This window comes from Drosophila obscura, unplaced genomic scaffold, assembly GCF_018151105.1.
Source record: "Drosophila obscura isolate BZ-5 IFL unplaced genomic scaffold, ASM1815110v1 contig_186, whole genome shotgun sequence".
NCBI classification, from domain to species: Eukaryota; Metazoa; Arthropoda; class Insecta; order Diptera; family Drosophilidae; genus Drosophila; species Drosophila obscura.
Genome location: NW_024542774.1, coordinates 10,699,397 through 10,718,478, shown reverse-complemented (window position 1 = coordinate 10,718,478; position 19,082 = coordinate 10,699,397). Strand labels below are relative to the sequence as shown.

At 47.1% G+C, this 19,082-nt stretch overlaps 1 protein-coding gene and 1 non-coding gene across 2 annotated transcripts; both read right to left on the bottom strand.

Moving 5' to 3' along the window:
* Positions 1-1,301: 1,301 nt before the first annotated feature.
* On the bottom strand, positions 1,302-19,018 carry LOC111078365 (nuclear pore membrane glycoprotein 210). The gene is made up of 19 exons (XM_022373009.2): positions 18,683-19,018; positions 17,502-18,564; positions 16,076-17,446; positions 15,264-16,014; positions 14,877-15,194; positions 14,503-14,634; positions 14,214-14,413; positions 13,791-14,054; positions 12,908-13,033; positions 12,561-12,666; positions 9,369-9,490; positions 9,212-9,310; positions 8,918-9,151; positions 8,689-8,841; positions 5,480-5,632; positions 4,072-4,204; positions 3,004-3,054; positions 1,946-2,020; positions 1,302-1,874 (listed from the first exon to the last, which is right to left on the bottom strand). The coding sequence occupies exons 1-19, from the start codon at positions 18,838-18,840 to the stop codon at positions 1,741-1,743; spliced, it is 5,643 nt and encodes a 1,880-aa protein (XP_022228701.2). The 5' UTR covers positions 18,841-19,018; the 3' UTR covers positions 1,302-1,740.
* Positions 14,694-14,833, bottom strand: LOC121404177. The gene has a single exon (XR_005967786.1).
* Positions 19,019-19,082: the final 64 nt, after the last annotated feature.

The window sequence follows — 19,082 nt, the reverse complement described above, 5'->3', positions numbered from 1 at the left end:
TATGCTCGTACAAGTAATTTGGAATAACATTTGAGCTTGTTTGTACACTCGATATTTATTTATGCATGTACAAATACATACTCGTTCACTGTACATACGAGTATATACATACAATAATTACCTTGGCTGCTAATTGTTGTTTTAATAATTCATTTGCTTAGTGGCCCAGCGCACAGAAATGCACAACATTTGTCGCATGCGAGTCTGGCCATAATTCATACATCGGGCAAGCATACAAAATCCGATTAGAATATCGCTTGCCAATACACACACACACACACACACACACCCACCCACACACATGGAAATATACATATCAATGTGTGCATGTACACACACATACTCCCCAGTTGGATTTCAGTGAACCGGAAATGAGCAAATCAAGCACACTGAGAGGAAGCTGAAAATATCGCATAACTACTTATGCCATAATGTTAACACATGAGTGAAGTCAAGTTGAAGCATCTTAATCAACGTAGAGGACTCAGCCGCCGGGACGAACTCTCTGGAATCGTCTCAAGATCCCGAAAGTGAGATTCGATGCCGGGTCACAGGCCTCAGCCGGGCCTTACGGTTCAATACGCTCGGACACGATTAAGTTATTTATAATTTATGGGAGTGGAAACTAAATTTCCATTCCACTGCCAAGCAAATTGTGTTAAAATGATGGAAATATGCGACAGGAAAACCCAAAAGAACCCCGCCGTCCAGCTTAAGCTGTAAATCAAACGACTGGAACTGGTACTGGTAATGGTGCTGGTCCCTCCATCACAAGCACACCCACACACAAAAGAGTTCGATTCATTCGATTGCTGACCCCATTGACTGTTCCAGAGAAGCTTTGCAACTAATTAATAGGGCCACAAAAAGAAAAACAAGAGTGAAGAGCGCGAGAGAGAGACTCGGAATTGCAGTCAAGTACTTTGCCCATTTCTCAAGTGGCCAGCGGGTGGGCGTGGCGCACTTGAAATGCGCAAATGTAAAATTAATGGCATACTTCACTTGATGCCTTTCTAATTAGAAATGCATATAACAAAAATCGGAGCACGCTTTTCAGCGTAGGAGCGGTAAAACACGGCAGAAAAAAAATGCTTAAAAATTTCTTCTCGAGTACTCCGATGGCACTTTAGAGACACACAGCGATGGTGAGAGCAAGAGAAAGTGGGAAAGCGTCAGAGTAATTGAAGTGCCTTTGCACGTGCCCGACAGCCGTTGGTCCTGAAGAGCCCAGCGGTGGGCTATCGCTGTTACCCGAAAGGCAACCCGTTGAATGTTGATTCCTGCTTTAAACACAAGCACACTTCACTCTTAATATTTTATTCAATCTCTTAGTTTAGGATTTTAGGAAAGCATAAATGCTTCTTAGCGAACTGATAAATGGTTTTTGGAGAAAATATACATTGTACTTTGGCTGTGTTACGCTTCCACTTATCATATTTACAGACTAGACATTACCTACATAGTACTTATGGTACAGACGCAAGGGGAATCGCAAACAAGTGCCACATGAGGTTCCTGCCAAACTTCAAGTATTTTCCCTAATATATAGCATAGCACTTGAAGTTTGAGAGGAGCCTTAATTCCCGCTTGTACCCCTTAGCAAAAACATGGACTGAACTAGGCAGGCTTATATACATGGCATAATAATATAACATAAATAAAGGGAGAAGTCGCAGATAGATCGCAGATAGTTCCTCCCAAACTTCAAAGCCAATATCTTTCCTCTGTTTTAACTTCAAGCTAGTTGAAGCGAGGAGAATTGCCGGATCTATTTGGGGAGTTGAGTCGCGGATTGCCGTAAATATACGAGTCCTTTGAGTTGTCCATAATGTTCCTCCGACGGCTACTAGAATAGTTCCGACGAATTGACGAGTCTGAAAAGAGAGCAAGCACATGTCACAGCTTGTGTATCCATCAATCATTCTATTTATAATCCACAACTTACCGTCAAATGAATTATCTCGACTCGCATATATCGGACTAGCGGCGGGACTAGTTCTCGATTTCTCCGTCTGGAAAACTGCAAGAAGATAGAAAAAAATGTGGCTCAAAACATAGAAAGCGGAATTTCTCCTCGGGAGCAACATCGACACCCGCACTCGTGCCGAGGCAACATCCAAGCATGTAATTAGTCCTTGTAGCCTGGTAGTCACTTGGGTGTAGCAGGAGAGGTTATCGAGCATTTTTTGCCAGCACTGGGCGGAACAACAAATAATTTAGCTATTAAAATTATTGTGAAAATTACGTGCAGGGCAGCCAGTGGGTCGACTTGCTGACCTCGCCAGCCCCTCATTAGAGGAGGGGGGCTGGGAGAAATCCTGAGTAATTAGACTAATTTTGTAATTAAGGTAATTCGAGAGTGCGCAATGCAGGCTCCGTTGCGGAGAAAGCTGACAAAAAGCAAGAGACCTCCGAGCGCAAAGCTTTCCAGAGGAAAACCTTTGAACTCTAGTATATTATATCTAGATTAGATTTCTAGATTTCTGGACAGAGTGCACTCTCCGACTCCGACTAGCATCGAGGGCCGCCTTTGAGTGCTTTGCATTTGAATGAGCTGCCAGTGATGATTAGCACGCTTTGAGCGGATGCATCAGCAGGCATCCATCCCCTTTCTGTGGGTCACTCTGCAGTTCCATCACGATGGGCGCAACCACAAAAAATTGCTTGAAAATCAAAGTTCAAGTCATAAATAAGAAATTCTGTAAATGCTGCCAACGCTGCTGATGATGATAGTGCAAAGACGGCGCCTTTTATCGCTCGGGTTGCCATCGCGGGCGCTGCCCGAAACTTTTTGGTATTCATGCACGAAATGACTAAAAACTTGAAACTAATAGAGAAGTGTAGCCAAAGTTGTGCGTGGCTGCTGCTGCTGCCTGCCTGCCTGCCTGCCTTCATCTCCGGTTGGAGCTACTTCTCTGCCAGATACTCGTTCTCCTCCTCCTGCTGCTGTTGCTGCTGATGGGCCGGGGGCTGTGCGCACTCAAAATTATTAATTAAACTTACCCTCAGAGTTGACTTGCGTGACGCCGTGCGATTGGAAGCAAGACATGTACACTGCAATGGAGACGAAGAGAGGGAGAGAAATGGTGGGAGATGGTGAGTGAGCAAAAGAAAGAATACTGCCGCAAAAAATAGAAATAAAAGTTTTGGCGATATATACGCGCAGCGTCATTCTATGGACCCCCACATGCATGGGAGATGCAATTAATCAAGGATGTAGTCTGCTGTTGCTGTTGCTGCTGCTGCTTCTCCTCCTACTTTGCTGAGGTTGTTTACGCACCCGCTCAGGATGTGGGCGGGAGGACTATCCCAAGCCAAACAGAACCGAAACTTCTTATCAGTTTTGGGAGTTTTGGCAAGCGAACAAGGTAAGCGCCAAGCCAAGCCATGCTGGTTAGCCATGACTCTTTTTATTTGGGCTTTTTGTTGTGTTGTGTTGTTCACTTTTTTATTGGGTGTAAAGTGTTTTCGAAACGATAACACAAAACTATCAGAACCCCGCCCACTGAACGCCCTACGGGGCTGGGGCAAACAAGCCAGAAGTACATTGAAAAATGGCAAAAGAGCGAGTCCTAAAAGGGGAAACTTTGCCACAACTTTCGGACCCCAGACTCAACTCGATTGCCGTGCTGTCTGCTGCTGCTGCTGCTGCGCGTGTAAAAATGCAGGAAAATGGCCAAGGTTTAACCAAGCGATGTCCCAAACGCAGGACACAGGTTACGTCGCCACTGAAAAGGTCTGCGTCAGAGGATAGCGCTCAAGGATGCCACGTTCTCTCTGTGGCCCGCAGCTCAAGCGCCAGTTCCAGATCTTCTTCCAGTTCCGTTTCTTCCAGCCAGGGGCTTATTAAAAATTCATGGAATTTGCGATTAACTGCAAACAACCGCAACAGCAGCAGCAGCTCTAAGAGGAAGAGCAACAGCAAAAGCAACTTGAAACTCCAAACTCAGTCCTTTCCTATGATTTATGATGCTTCGGCTCTAACAAAGCCACTACGGGCCGCATTTAGTTTTGTGCATAATTTATTCGGTCAATAGAATGAATTATGTATGTATGTGTGTATATACTTACGCCATATCGAGATGATTACTATCACAGTCGTGGTGACGAGGAAGCCAATATTCTCTAACAGACGATGGGCCAGGGGTCCGCCATACGGACGGTCCGAGCACTTCTGGGCCAGCATTGTGCCCACAATGGGCACCTGTAATGACAAATAAGCAAACGGAATTATAAGCAGATATAATGTCAATCCTTGACCACACTACTGCTATCCTATTGGCCACTACTAATCATCTTTAAATGCTGTACCAGAAGTTAGCTTCAGGCGATGCGCGCAGAAACATCTGCAGGATACTTTCGCTGCTCTCCGAATGACCCAACAAGCGTTCTATCGACTTATGGGCCAAAATTTATTGGCAGTGCAACGTCCCCCAGTGTTGGGTGCCACAATGGCCAGGACACAGCCACCAAAGCTAACGATTCTGCCTTTGTTTATAGGCCAAACGGTTGCAGATACCGTTTATGGGTCGGGAAGAGCAGAAATTTATGTAATTTCTGCCAAAGGTTGAGCAAGACAGATGTCATTCCGTTGGTGTTGTTGTTGCTGCTACTGTTGCTGTTGTTGCTGTTGGTTCTGCTGTTGCTGCTGTCTTTTGTTCGGTCAGTTGCAATGACCATGCTTGGGGTGCATAAACGAAACTTATTTATTCGATTCCGTTTGCTTTGCCAGCAAGACCATTTGTAATTCACTTCGAGGCGCCACCAAATGGGGGTAGAACAAGTTTCCGCAACAACAAATTGATACGCGGCTGGCTATCAGCGTGTTTGCACTATCTAATGGCATCAGGTAGCGAATGAGAAATGGCCATGGCAATGGAATGGCAGCGTAGTATTTACATTTGTGCTTTTCCCTGCTGCCACTGCAGCCACGACTGTTGCAAGTTGCAAGAGAGAGTGCAAGAAAATTTACCAAATTGAAAAACACGCAGCACAAACAAACACACAACAAAATGGTAGCAATCTTATAGTCCATTTCCCGACTAGAGGATACTCGCTGAGTAGAACCCCCGACCTTGGCTTTTGAGCTGTTGATACTACAGATTTATTTGCCCGGCAGCTATGACGGCCCTCCTCTTCTAGGGTCTGACATCCTGACACTCAAACGGCCATAGATCTTGAGGAAATGTAGAAAGAGGGACAGGCTCTGCCGTTACATCCGTTCGCGAAAACAATATGCCCAAAGGATACCCAAGGACCAGGACCATACATACATACGTACGTACACGTAGTGCAAGCATTTTTCTTCTCTTGGTGAAATATTACTAAATCGTTATCCTGTTGTCTGGTATCTTTGGCACAACACTTTGAAGTCCATGCTTCTATGCTTTGCGTTCGCCCTTGCCCAGTCTATTGTTTTGCTATGTATATTGATAGATTCTGATTTAACAGCGCCGAAGTCATATATGTTATGTCGTACCTCAAGGATCTGCTGCGTTTCCGGGGAATCGATCAATGCGTAAAAGTGTTCATCCATCGGGAAGTCCTCGACGAATCGCAAACGATATTTGCTGATGCCATGGCCGTGCTCAATGAAATCCACTGAAAAGTATTTGCTGTTCGATGGTTTGACCTGTCCGTGGATTAAATTAAATACATTTATTTCATTCATTTAGATTATCGATTAAATATGCGACTATGCACGCGGGACAAACTGTACATGTGTACATATATGTATGCATGTATGTATGTATGTATATTTATTATGGTTTCCTATTCAACATGGTTCTATTCCCCATTTTTCATGCTAAACGCTGCCAAGGAAATTCAATAAGCTCTCATTAGCATTCAACGCAAAGAGGAAGACCAGGGGGAACTGGAATGGAAAACTCTGGGAGAGGGGATTGCATTGTGTTGAAATGCACTTTGATATCTGAATGTGTCGCAAAATCATTTAATTAAAAATAAAATCTAAAAGAAATGTCACGCACAAAGAACACACTTCTGGGTGCATTTTGTTGAAACTTGAAATATAAATTGCATGTTGAACACAGATTCGGTTTCAGGCACTGCCCCTCTATGGCCGGGGGCCAGTCGCACAGGGGGAATGGCAGCCTGGAGGACTGGACACTGGACACTGGCGGACCATCTCAAAATTCTTGCTTTACGGCCTGCTAAGCTACAGACGGCAGAACAGGCAAACATTTTTGGAAATTGTTAATATTTGCCCAACACTCTGCACTCTCACAATGAAAGGCTGCAGCAAGCAGCACAACAATTCGAGCCTTGAATAAATATTTAAATCAAATTTCATTTGCACAAGAATAAGAATTGAAGTTGTAGGCTGATCAACAAGTATCTGAGCTTTTCGAATCATTTTGTAGCAGCAAATCAAGAGAGGGAAAATATACCAAATGAACTTTAATCTATTGCCCCACACACGCACACAAACACAAACGCATCTGTTTGTGCATTACTACATGCTACATTTAAATTAATAATATCTGAAATTAATTATTCAATTTACAGCATAGTCAGTGGGGGTAGTGGTGGCAGTCATTGTGCTCGACAGTAGGTTTCCCTGCACTTGAAAAAAAATCCATAAATCATGCGATTACTATTGTAATTTATATTATTTTTTAAAGTAATTGTCAATTGGTAAATATTATATGGTTTTAATTGGACTTTAGGCATTATTAAGAGGGAAACAAAAGAGAAGGCAACCGTTTAAATTGTACGCTTTCTAGAGCGTGTGAGATGGCAGAGCTCTGGCTATTTCATATTAGGGATCAAGAACTGAATGCTTGCATATGACAAACTCGCCGAAGAAAGGGGATGAAACCCAACAAAAAATAGTCTTTTTTATGCACGCGCATGTATGCTACTCATTCAGCACAATTTTCATTCCAATATGCCCTTGAGACCCCCAACAATGGATAGGTAGAAAAAGGAATAAAATATAAATAAAGGAGAAATAAGTTATTACGGCAACGGATGTGAATCGAGAACAACTGCTGACATCGGAACAAGTCCCACACATGCATGATACATATTTATATTATATTAATGCATAATAATAAGTACTTGACAAAAAATATCGACATTGTTAATAAACGGAAGTGTCGTCATACCGACAACAGCAACAGCGAAACGCGTTGAAAAATCTCCTTATTAGTCCATCGATAATACACGAAAGGGAATATTGAATAATTAATTTAAAATTATGCAGACCAATGTATTTTTTATTAAACCCATCGGCGAATCTGAGTGCGCGCGTGTGGGAGGAGTGCGGTCACAGTCGTCTGTTTGAGAATGTAAATTTTAATAAAATGTGCCGAGAGCACTGAAATTGACAGCCACATAATTTGTCTTCTGCGGTCTGTCTCCTGTGTGTGTGCCGAAGTTGATGACGCTGCCTGTCCGGTGCATCAACTTTAAAATAATTAATTAATAATAATCAAGAGCAAACCATTTAAAGCCGTGTTTATCAGCGATCAGCGCCATCGGGGAAGAGTATGGAACAGTAGGATTTAGTGGACGAGTTGCATGCCCCCGATTCTCAGATGAGTACTGCACCAATAAAACGCTCAATTGCACCAGAGACAAACAGAGGGACAAAACACAGACAGCTCAAACAATGCAGTGCACCCCACTGTCCGAATGGACAATGGCAATTGCATCTCGATGACAGCTGCTAAGCGCCCATCCACTTCCAGTGGCCACTCCAGAACAAACATTCAAGTTGCAGTTGATGCTCTTTGAGTGGCGAACTGAGCATTCAAGTGCCAATCACCACCAGCATCCAGCATGCAGCATGCAGCGCTCCGCATCCCTCAGCCAGATCACTAGGCTAAATTCAAGCCACAAAACTCCCAGAGTCAGCAGCATTAATGTTGCTGTCGCTCGGGATTGTCCGAAAATGCAAATTATCTTGAATATCTCAAATGGCCACTTTACTGTAATTAGAGTTGCTGCAAATGCAGCTAATATTTTACTGAATGCCAGGGCAAATAAAGCCTCAAGCTAGCCGGAAACGGAAGTCAAGCAAAATGCTGTCATTTTGCATTTTTCAGACAAGGGCGAGACGACTCAGCTAGCTCTGCTTTGCTCTGTCTTCCAATGGGTAGTGAAGGGTGGCTTTATGTGGCCTGGCTGCCTGCTGCCTGCGGCTGGCTTGCATTGACATTGCATTGCTGCCGCCGCTCCTTCTTGTGGTACCAGTGATGCCTTGTCTCCTGCCGCTGCGGCTGCTCCAACTACAACTTGCGGCATTTCTTGCGGCCCAACAACAGTGGCAACAATGGATGGTTGCCTGGTTGCCTGGCCGGCAAGGACAGACAGTTCATGAGCAGAAACTTTTAAATTCATGGAACAGTATTCGGCTGGTCCGTCCCTTCGCTCCGTTGAATTCGAAGAGCACTCTCAGCGCTTGTCGTACATAATATTGTACTTTGAAGAAGCCGCCAGAGCCACTGGCGATGGCAGTGGCTGGAAACATCAGTGGAGTACATTGTAAAGCAATTTCCTGTATTTTATTACCGCACAGACTGCAAGTGCAAGTGCGAGTGCGAGTAGGACTCCTTCTGGCCCCTCCCACTTGTACTTATGATTGTCTCGCAAGTAAGAGCAAAGTGCGTCGTCTCTATACAGCCTCGAAGCATGCATTGCTCCCCCTTTCATCCCACTCACCTGCAGCTTCTTCAGTGCCTTGTCCAGCCCACTAATGTGCAGCTCCTGTGGCTTCAAATCGGTCACCTGGACCGATTCGGGCATCGCTTTAATGCCCGGCACCAATTTCAGTGTCATGGTATCCAAAACGCCGCTGGTGCTGGTCATCGCCGCCTGTGCAGAACCAAGGGTATAGCAATAGTTTGAGTATATTGATGTCTTGGCGAAGACTATAGCAACGAGCACTCACCTGCAGATCCAAATAGACATCATTGGTCTTGACGATGGCCAGCAGCTCGCTGAAGCTGGAGAGCAGCTCCAACTGGCAGCTGTACTGCCCGCTGCTGGGATCAAACGTGGGCTGTGCATTGTAGAGTTTCAGTAGCTGGCGGCCGAGCGTATCCTTGGCCACCAGGCGACACGTGAAGACATCCATAGGTACATTGTCCAGCTGAGCGGCACACTCTGTTAAGTTGTGAGCGATCTGGGAATGAGAGAGCTTTAGCAGGAGTTACACTAACGGGCGGGCAAACCCTCTGCTTACCAGGTTGCTGTGTTTCTCCGACTGCATGTGGTTGCGCAGCACCAACTGTCCCCGGTACACGGAGCCGCTGAATATGTCCAGCGATTTGGCAAACACAATCTGCAAGGCAAAAGTGGAGGTGAGTGGAGTTGCATATTTGCAGCAGCCATTCGCTTACCGCATCCGATTCGCGCACTTCCAGATCGTACTTGATGAAGCCCCCTCGGTTGGCCTCATCGCCGCTGGTGATAACAATCTTCTCGCCCAACTTGTGGCGATGGTTCAGCACGCGGGCAGTGCCTAAACGAAACGTAATGTGACGAAAATTAATGCCTGCTTCTATTAATGCAGTTTAGAGCTTTAGAGCTTTAGGTTTAGAGCTAGAAAGAGGCAGTAGCAGGTGTCAGTCAATTTGAAACTGAATATGCAAGAACAAAAGGAGCCAATTTAATTTATTGTTCACCGGAATAACACATTTGCCCATGATACATCGCTTTGGGCCAGGGACGCATAATGTACGTATATGTATTTATGTATATATGCATACTTATGCATATGTGTGTGATGGCTGCTGCCTGATTATTATTCATTGTTTGTGCCAAGTCAACTTTAAACAACGGCCAGAAAACAGATGGCTAATTGTTTGGGGAATTACCCACTCAGTACCTCGCCTCCTGCCTCCTGCCTCACCAACCTATGACACACAAGACGGCTGGCTGGCTGGCTGGCTTTGATTTTCCACTTTTGTTCCCCATTCAACAGCAACGACAACAACTTAAACTAAAACTAATCTGCAGACGTAGATTGGCTGTATAAATTGCTTGGGGATCTCGTGTCGTTTCCCTGCACAAAGGCGAAATGGTCAATTGAAAATTGAAAAGGAAATAAACAATCGATTGCCAATAAGTAACATAAAACGAGGGGAGAGAAATTAAAGGGACACGCAGAAGCAGGCCATGAGAAGAACTGAGAAAAGAACTTCCGTTTCTAATCGTGTAATGAGTAAAACAAATGCACATCCATTCCACTTTCCATCTCTGTTTGCACGGAACTCCATTAGGGCTCCAGTCTGTTGTATAATGCAAAGAAAACAAGTGGGAAATTCCACATACCCGCCAGTAGTTTTCAGGAAATACCCAAATACTGCTACTAGATTGAAGAGATTGCATTTTTAATTATCTTAATCGATATCATTTGTGCTAAATATATTGATATAATCCATATAAATCTTTAGTTTAAACTTTAAAGTGTCAAAACAGCCAGAGAAAACTGTACAACATAATGTGCTTCCTTTTCGGGGGGCATCATTGGGTGGAAGATGGCACAAGTGCAATAAGTTCACCCAACCATCCTTCGCCTTCTGTCCTGCCAGTGGCATACAACACATACATAGTAGAATACAATACGAGCACAATACATCCTTGCCCAGATACGAGTGGCCGGGTAGCTTCAAGTAACTGAACAAACAATGCCTAAATGCGAGGAACTTGATCCGATTTCAACTTGAGCAAACTTTTTATTTCGTCCCGAAGCAAAGTTTGGGTTTCGCCCCCCCATCAACACGTTAATGATTTCGGAGCGTAGCCTCAGTGGAAATCCACAGATGATGAAATGGTAATGATTCCATTTTTCAAAGCTCATTGTGGAATACGACTCCGCCGAATAGACTTGGCGTAGACTTCTGGCAACTGTTCGGAATCCGATTGTAATACTGATTATAAATCACGGCATCTGTCGCGTCTTGCTTTCGCCTGCTTTCAGCGGAAAGCAAGAGGAACTCATCATATTATTTAAACTTTTTTTCAGGCTCGTTTCATTCAGAAATCCGTTTTATGTGAGTTTTTGTATGAGAAGTAGAAACAAACGTACAATATATTGTACATATTAAAGTATTAAACAGGCTACTACCGCCTGTGCTTCGGTCTGCGGGAACGGGAAGATGCATCAAGGACGACTCTTTATTGGCAGAAACTTTCAGAGTTATTCACCTGGTAAGTTCTTCTTCTTGGCTGGCAATAGATACTTTATCTTTATGCTTGAGTGCAACTTCCAGTTAAAAATAATAGTATTGAAAAGAGCTACACAAGCCACACCAAAATCACATCCTTGGCCTTGCTTACAATTTTTTTGTTGTCTGTTGGTTTGCTTGCTGCCTGTTAAATGTCTCCATTTTGTTTGTTTGTTTGTTTGGCTGTTTGGCTGTTTGCCTATTCCCCAGCCTTTTGCCACCTTTTCTTTTTATTTCTTGCTACGTGAAAAGTGTGAAAAATTGTATTTTCCTTTGCGTTTCTCCATTTGTTTGTTGCGTGGGTAGATGTTCTCTTCCATGAATAATGTATTACGCTTAGCTGGCTTGCGTCGGGAATTTTGTCAAGGGGTTTACCCGTATGCCGGCAATGGCTCAACTCGAATTGTGAGCGTTTGAGAGGAAACTCCAGTGGCACTGGCACTACCACTGCCACAACTACTGGCCTAAGGACAACTGTATGATGAGGATATCCCCACTAAGCAAAGGAACAAAACAGAAAAAGGAATCTCACTCTAAACTCAAAGGAAATTTTGCCCAGGGGAGTTTTTTTTTTTTTTTGGTTGCCACTGTACTCGTATTAAAAAATCTGTCCATGGGGACACCAAACGTGGTTTTGTGGCCGTAGGTGTATTGCTTTGAGTAAAGTTTGAGATTACTTCCATTGAGGAACCTTCAACATTATAATCCCTTAAATAAGCTTGCACAAATATCCGTCAAAGATTTCCACTATTCGCGAACGTTATTCGCGTTTTCGCAGATTTATATTACGTTTCAATCAATCCAATAACCTCCACTAGCCTAGGCCCAGCAATTCTCCGACATAATTTCGTTTCTCCATTACCCCCACGAACGAAATTGAACATTCCTCGTATTCCATGGGCAATCTATGGAAAGTGAAACGCGATTGCCAAGTAATTAATGCAAATTATTGCCAGAGAATGAGAATGGCCGGGTTTGGGCAGCTCTGGCTGCTGTTGGTGTTTGGGGGCTTTGTTGTTCCTAAACCAGACCGAAAATAAGCCTAATTGGGTTATCAATAAATCGAACGTGAAATATAGGCCAATTTACAGGATTTGTGCGCATGCAGCAATGTGCAAACACGGCTCCTCGACAATCCACAGTCGGGCGGGCAGTGAGGGCATGCATAAATTTGCGACAATGAAAACTCGATTCTAAATCCCGAATTATACGGCCATCAAATTAACACTCAACAGACCATCAAAGATAGTTATCCTCATAATCATAATCATAATCGTAAGCGTAATCGTAATCATCATCAAAATCAGAGAAGACGAGAGTACAAACTATGGGGAAAAGGGGAGGGGAGGACAAACTACTCACCTGTGTGCTTATTAATCGTCACAATCTGCTCATTGGAGCTGCTCCAAATCGATGACAGCGTTAGCGGTGAATCGAAGCAAATGATGTCGCCCACAGAGAAAATCGTCTGTGGATTGGATGGTTTGGTTGAAGGTTGGACAAAGGCGAAGGTTGTCGTCGCGGTGGTGCATGTGATGTGCATGCGGTTGCAGCAGTCGAATAGTTGTGGGTTTTTGCATGCAGTTGGGAGAGACAAGAAATCGGATTGAATTATGGTAAACGTTTAGCATTACAAGACAGGTGTCCTGTTGTCTGCTGTTGTGTCTGCTGCACAATTCAGATGCAAATTAACTGCACAGCCAACTCACCTTGGTGGGGTAGATGTTCTTCGACTCAACCACGGACAGCTTGATATAGTCCTCAGCATGCTTAACGCCCGTCGAGTCCTTTAAACTGATGGAAATCATGTTGTTTGTCTCCCGTTGCAGATTAAGCTGTGGAGTCGAGTCGAGTCTGTTATTCAAAATTAATATTGTGCAGCACTCAAGACTGCCATTTGGATTTAATGCGAAGGCGGCTAGGAATAGAAATGTGCCCGTACAGAGAATATGCCTCGAGAGTGCCAGGGCTTTCATTTTGTGCTTCTGCTGCTTCTGCTGTTTCTCTTGTGGTCTCTCTGTCTGTGGTCACTCGCAACTTTTAAGAGCCTCAAAAAATCCGCCTGCCTTAGCCCAACCAGCGTCGGGCAGCATCATGTGCTGCATTTTTACGTGGCGACGTGCCATGCGGCCGGATTTGGAGATTTTTAGCGCAGCCCACACCTCATACTCTTGCACATGCCTCAGGTGGCAAGGCAGCGTGCCCCTGACTGTGTCTCTCGCTCTGTCACTGACTCGAGCTCCGCTTTTATCCAGTGCATTAAAATGCAGAGGTTTTTTTGCTGCCAGAGCGTGGTGTGGCGTGGTGACACACACAAATAGAAATTGAAATAAGTTGCCCCGAAAATCTTCAAGTTGAAATTTACATATAAACCACAAAAGTAAAGTCTTTCTCGGTCTCTGGCTATGGCTCGGGCTCTGCCTTTGCCTCTGCCTACTCGGTGACGCTTGATCTCTCCTGCCAGAAGGACGGGCACAGCGTAAAGTTTTCTGTGCTTTGTTTTGGCATAAAACTTGCAGAAAGGGAACACAACCGTTGCCCGATTCTAAGTAAGTTCTGAAAAATGACCACGACACTGAAATGGACACTCACCGCAATTGTTAGATTATTGTCGATCTGGACATCGACCACATCCTTGGTGGCCAGTTCGTAGCGCAGCCCATTGGCGTCCTCGATGTTGTGCGAGAACTCGTTGCCCAGATTGTCGTGCAGCGACACTTTGAACAGGAAATTCATGCCGCGGGGGATTTTGTGTTCGAGCTTCTTGAACTTCATGTGGGGCACCAGGGAGACCAGGATGTACTGCACATTCTTCACCTCAATGCCGATGGGCAGATTTTGGTCAACGGTTTTGGCCTGAACGCAACAAAGGAAATGCAATTTAGGGAATTTCAAAATAAGCCGATTTTGGCTTTTGTTACTCCAAAATCACACCAAAACACACACGCACGCACACACACACACATGAGCGCCACATAAGCAGCAAAACACACACACACACACATACATACTTACAATTATCAGATCCCGGCCGAGGGTGTCCTTCGTGTGCACAATGCCATCTGGCGTCACGCTAACAATGCCGCTGCTCTGCTCATCCAGCTTATAGACGGCATCGCCCATATTGGACTTCAACTGAAGCGTGCTGCGTGGCGCCGCCAGAATCGAGTCCATTTTAATGGGCTTGGGTCCGAGGAGCTCCAGTGTTTTGAAAACTGTGATAACATTTTCAATTTGCGGTCACGAGAGTAAGAGAAGTGAGGCCCGGCCCGGCCCGGCCCGGCTCGGCCGAATGGGCACTTACCAATTAACTCCACGCTGGAGGCGGGCAGCTTTGTACCATCTGCCAAACTCACAGACGCTGTGATTGTGACCTTGCCGGGATTCAAGGCGCGCACACGAACAGAGATTAGGTCGCCGCTCTGGTACTCGATTCCTGTCAAGGAAACCAAAATTTAAATGTTAGTATTTGAGTCCAACACAGAGGTTACACACAAATGTATGTTCCGTATCTGTTCCTGCACTGGAACTCAACCGTGCAGGCTCATCGGAGAACATTTAAAGTTCGTTCTTCGTGCACTGGGTGGGCATTGGGCTGAGATCTTTGGGCCGCAATGCCGTATCGGGGCACGGTAAATTGTAAATGTAAAAGTATCTCGATTAGGAAACACAACCCACCCGCTGCGGTAAACACATTGAATATCTCCACAACATCCGGCTGACTGACTGTCCAGGTGATCCGCATGTCCTTCAGCGTTCCCAGCACCATGGGCGAGAAGTCCGGCTGGCCCCACAGGGTGGCCGGCATGACGGCGCCACTGCGGATGCGGACAAGCGGTGTGCGGATCTGCACACCCTTCAGGGCAGACACACGCACCTCGATGGTGTCCTGGGAGACGACTTCGTCCTTGCCAGTGACGGGGTTCTTGAGCAGGCAGCTTCCGGTGATTTTGCTGACTCCCAGGCGTTGGGCTGTGACAATGGCGGAGCTCATGGCTGTGCGAAAAAAACGAAACGAGATTAGGGGCATTCGTATCCCTAAAGGAACCCACAGTGGGTACTTACTCGCGACTTGTTCCTTCTCCACAGTGTAGATCACGTTGGTGTTGGGCAGGGGACCGCCCTGATAGTAGATCTGGATGCTGCTGCCCACCACGAGTGTGGAGTCGCGCGGGTACAGGCGGATCGGGGCAAATACTTGGACAAGGATCGGCTCGCTGGACACCAGGTGCGACCCCTTGCCGGCCTGGAAGACTATCTTGGTCTCCCCAATATTGTTGCCGGTGATGCTGTACCGTATCTGGCCAGGCCCCAGATGTTGCTGCTCGTCCACACGCACGCCCAATATGGTCGGATCGAAGACCACCTCGGAGAGGTCGTAGACAGCCAGCTTATGGGGATCCACTTGCAGCACATTGTCGTTGGTGTCGATGAGTTTCACAATCGCTTCGATGGAATTCGTGCGCTCCACCCGATCCATGCTGACCACGCTGATGGAGCCGATGCCCACCACGGAGATGGACAGGTGGCTGGGCTCGTTCAGCAGACAGCGGTCAGTCAGCTCGAGACGCGTATGGCCCAGACGAAGCGGCGTCAGCAGTAGTAAGCCGGCCTTCTCGTCGTGCACCACATTCACGATACCGGAATCGGACAGCTCCATGTGGAAGAAGCCGCTGCCCTGGGCAATGGGGATCCGTTCGCTGTACGAGGGGGCCAGGTAGATGTTGATGTGATCCTTCGGCAGCAGCGTACTGTTCACCGTGTGGAACCGGATCTCGTTCTCAATCAATGGCGTAGTAATGCCGCCCGTTTTCAGCTGCGAAAGAGAAGTCAGTTAGCTGATGGGCCTAGGTCCAAGTGCGTCTCTTTCCACTTACATTCTTGACCCCAAAGGCAGGTCGTTCCGCGTAAATGTCCTGCTGGGCCAGCATCTTGTCGTTGTAGTGGACCACCGTGCCCTTGATGCGGAAATTGGGCGACACTTCGCTCAGCGTGAGGACGAGGAGTTCGGTGGAAGGGACACTGACGCCATGGAAGTGCTCCACTTCGGACAGCTGGCGGTGGGGAATGTTGTCCACATGGTATCGCTCGTCGCCAGCGGCAAACTCCCAGTCCAGCCACAGCGAGCTGACGTTCATGAGCCTGCGATTCTTGGCGTCCTGCACTTCGATCTCGATCTCAAACTTGTTCTCCTGACTCTTGAGGTACAGCAGCGAGGAGCGGTGCTCCAGGGGACACGACTGGCGAAGCTCCTGTCTGGCGTACAGCTTCAGGAAGCGCGGCTTCACACAGTGCACCTTGGTGGTCACCTCCGACTTGTAGGGGACAAATTTGGACGTGGCCAGGCTGTTGTACACACGGTACGTGAACTCCGTCTCGCCCAGCTCGCGGCACAGCACATTGAACGCGGTGATGGGGTCCTGGGTGTCAAACTGAATCTCCGACACCTTCATGACCTTGCCGTTGAAGTTTGTGGCCTTGGTGAGCTCCGCCTCCAGGGTAAAGATGCGGCGCGGCCCATGCACAAAGATTACGTTTCGCGACGCGCCAATGGGCAGAATCACCTCATTCTCCACGGGATTCAGAACGCTCAGCGCCTCGAACACATGCAGATCGACCGTATCCTGGAGCACTTTGTCCTGAAAGACGTACGAGACGCGCAGCGAGGTGCTGCCCACAGCCGTGGCCCGCAGTCTCAGCACATGACACGCATCAGGAGCCAGTTTTTCAGCTTCTCCGTTGCTCTCCAGCTGAAGGATGGGATGGCTAAAGTCCAGCTGGAAGTGCAAGTTATCGCAGTTGGTGTACGGCACATACGAGTCGTTCGCATACGCGTAGACAGCCACATGCAGCAACACGTAGTCCTTGAGGGCCGTCTCGAAGTTATATTGCTTGATCTCGAGCCGTTGCGGCGAAAGGAAGTAGATTTGAGCCAAGCGGGCGACATTCTGGTTCTTGGCCAGGGCCACCTTGACGGTGGTGTGGGCAGACAGCACGTTTCCGTTATCGTGCTGCTCCTGCGTGCCAGTGGAGAGACGCACGTCCCGGATTTCGGTGGTGGCCAAACCTTGGGCATCGATTTGGAGGACTTGCGGATTGCCGGATAGCCACACATAGCTGTAGTCCCCGCCAGCCGCATAGAACTGCAGCTTGAGCGGCTTTATGCTGTTCGGGTCGTAGGGCAGGATCACCTTAGTGGGTCTGAGCAGCAGCTCATCGAATATCTGCAGCTCTGCCTCCACCCTTAGCTGCAATGGATTGAATGTCAGAAGAGAACTAGAGGGGCAATTGTCATTTACTTACCTCCTTGTATGCGCCGAAGACCGTGCTGACGCCCTTTTCCAGAGCTTCACCGTACAAGCAGCTGCCGTTGCTCGTTTTTTCGATGACGCCAAACAGAGACTCATCCAGCAGGGAGTGGATGCCAAACTGACTGCCCAGAGTCACCTTCTGGCCATCTGGAGCGTAAAGGTCGAAGACCACCTCGTGCCTCTCGCCCTTCACCGTCACCCAGTTGTTGTACGGCAGGAGGCTGATGCCCAGCTTATGGGGCTCTGCCACGGTCAAGAGAGCGCTAGGGCCCTTGGTGTTCTTATCCGTCTCCGGCATGTTTCGGTCACGCAGTAGGATCTGGGTGCGCCCCAGTGTTTTTCCGGTTGCGGTGCTGCCTCTCAAACCGGCCACCTCGGCATCCTCCACCTCGAGAAAGTACTGCTCGCTGTCCGTAATGTCGTGCAGCCGGTCCATCTTCAGCTGGAGAATCCGGAAGCTAATGGCGTCCTTGTTCAGGATCGTCGCCTCGGAGGGCTCGATAATTATATTGGCCAGCACACTGATATATATTTCCAGGGGCTTGACATTGCTGTAGTCGGCATAGGGCATTGTGATGGTTATCTTTGATGTGCCCGTATTGATGCCCTCCAGCAGGATCATGTAGCCCTTGATGCCAACGGCTTCGAATTTCTCGAGTGCTGGGGGCACCGTATGGTACGGGCTTTGCGAGAAGGTGAGGAACCGCATCGCGTGCGGCTTTTTGCTATCAGGCTCCGAGATGTCCCAGTTGAACTCGATGCCCTCGAGGGTGAAGAACTCGTTGCCCTGCGAGTCGAAGGCGTGCAGTTCGAAGATCGCTGGCGCCTCCTCCAGGTAGAGCTGGCGTGTGGCAGTCCGCACGTTCAGACTGGTAATGTTGTCCACTATCACGTCGCAGCGCAGCATGGCACCAGTCTGCACTTCCTCCGCAAACACGATGGCCGTGTTGCGGCGTCGCTCGCGAGTCCGCACTGTGACGACCGCCTCGTAGGCGCATTCGCTGAAGCCATGGTACACAGGCATCACGGATATAAGGTCTTGGCGGGAAGATGTCCTGCGAGATATTTTTTATAAATTAGTAATTTGAGGTTAAAATGCCGGTCCGGTCCGGTCGGGTCAAGGCTGCTAATTTGAGGTTAAAATGCCGGTCCAGCCGTGCAGACGCCGCTCACCATTTGTAGCATTTTTTTTCGTCTACCTCCAAGGTGAAGTTGACGGCTTTATCTTGGAATATGGGCAGCAGCACGCGCGGGTGGTTTAGTTTTGCTGCGTCGATCAATTTGTGTGCCGCGGAAATTAGCAAAAGGAAATATACGACGCTCGCTGCCATTTCGAGATGCTATACGCGTTATTTTACAAGGACAAGTTGATGGCTTATCTTGGAAAATGGGCAGCAGCGTTCTCCGGTGATTTAACTTCTTGGCTGCTTCGCCGACTTTATGGAAGTTAGCGAAAAGAATAACAAAACACGCGGAGTTTTAATAAATGCAACATGCAATGCTAGGGATGTGATGTTGAAATACAGATGTATTTATCGATATATCGATATAGTTACTTTTATTTGTGCGGGAA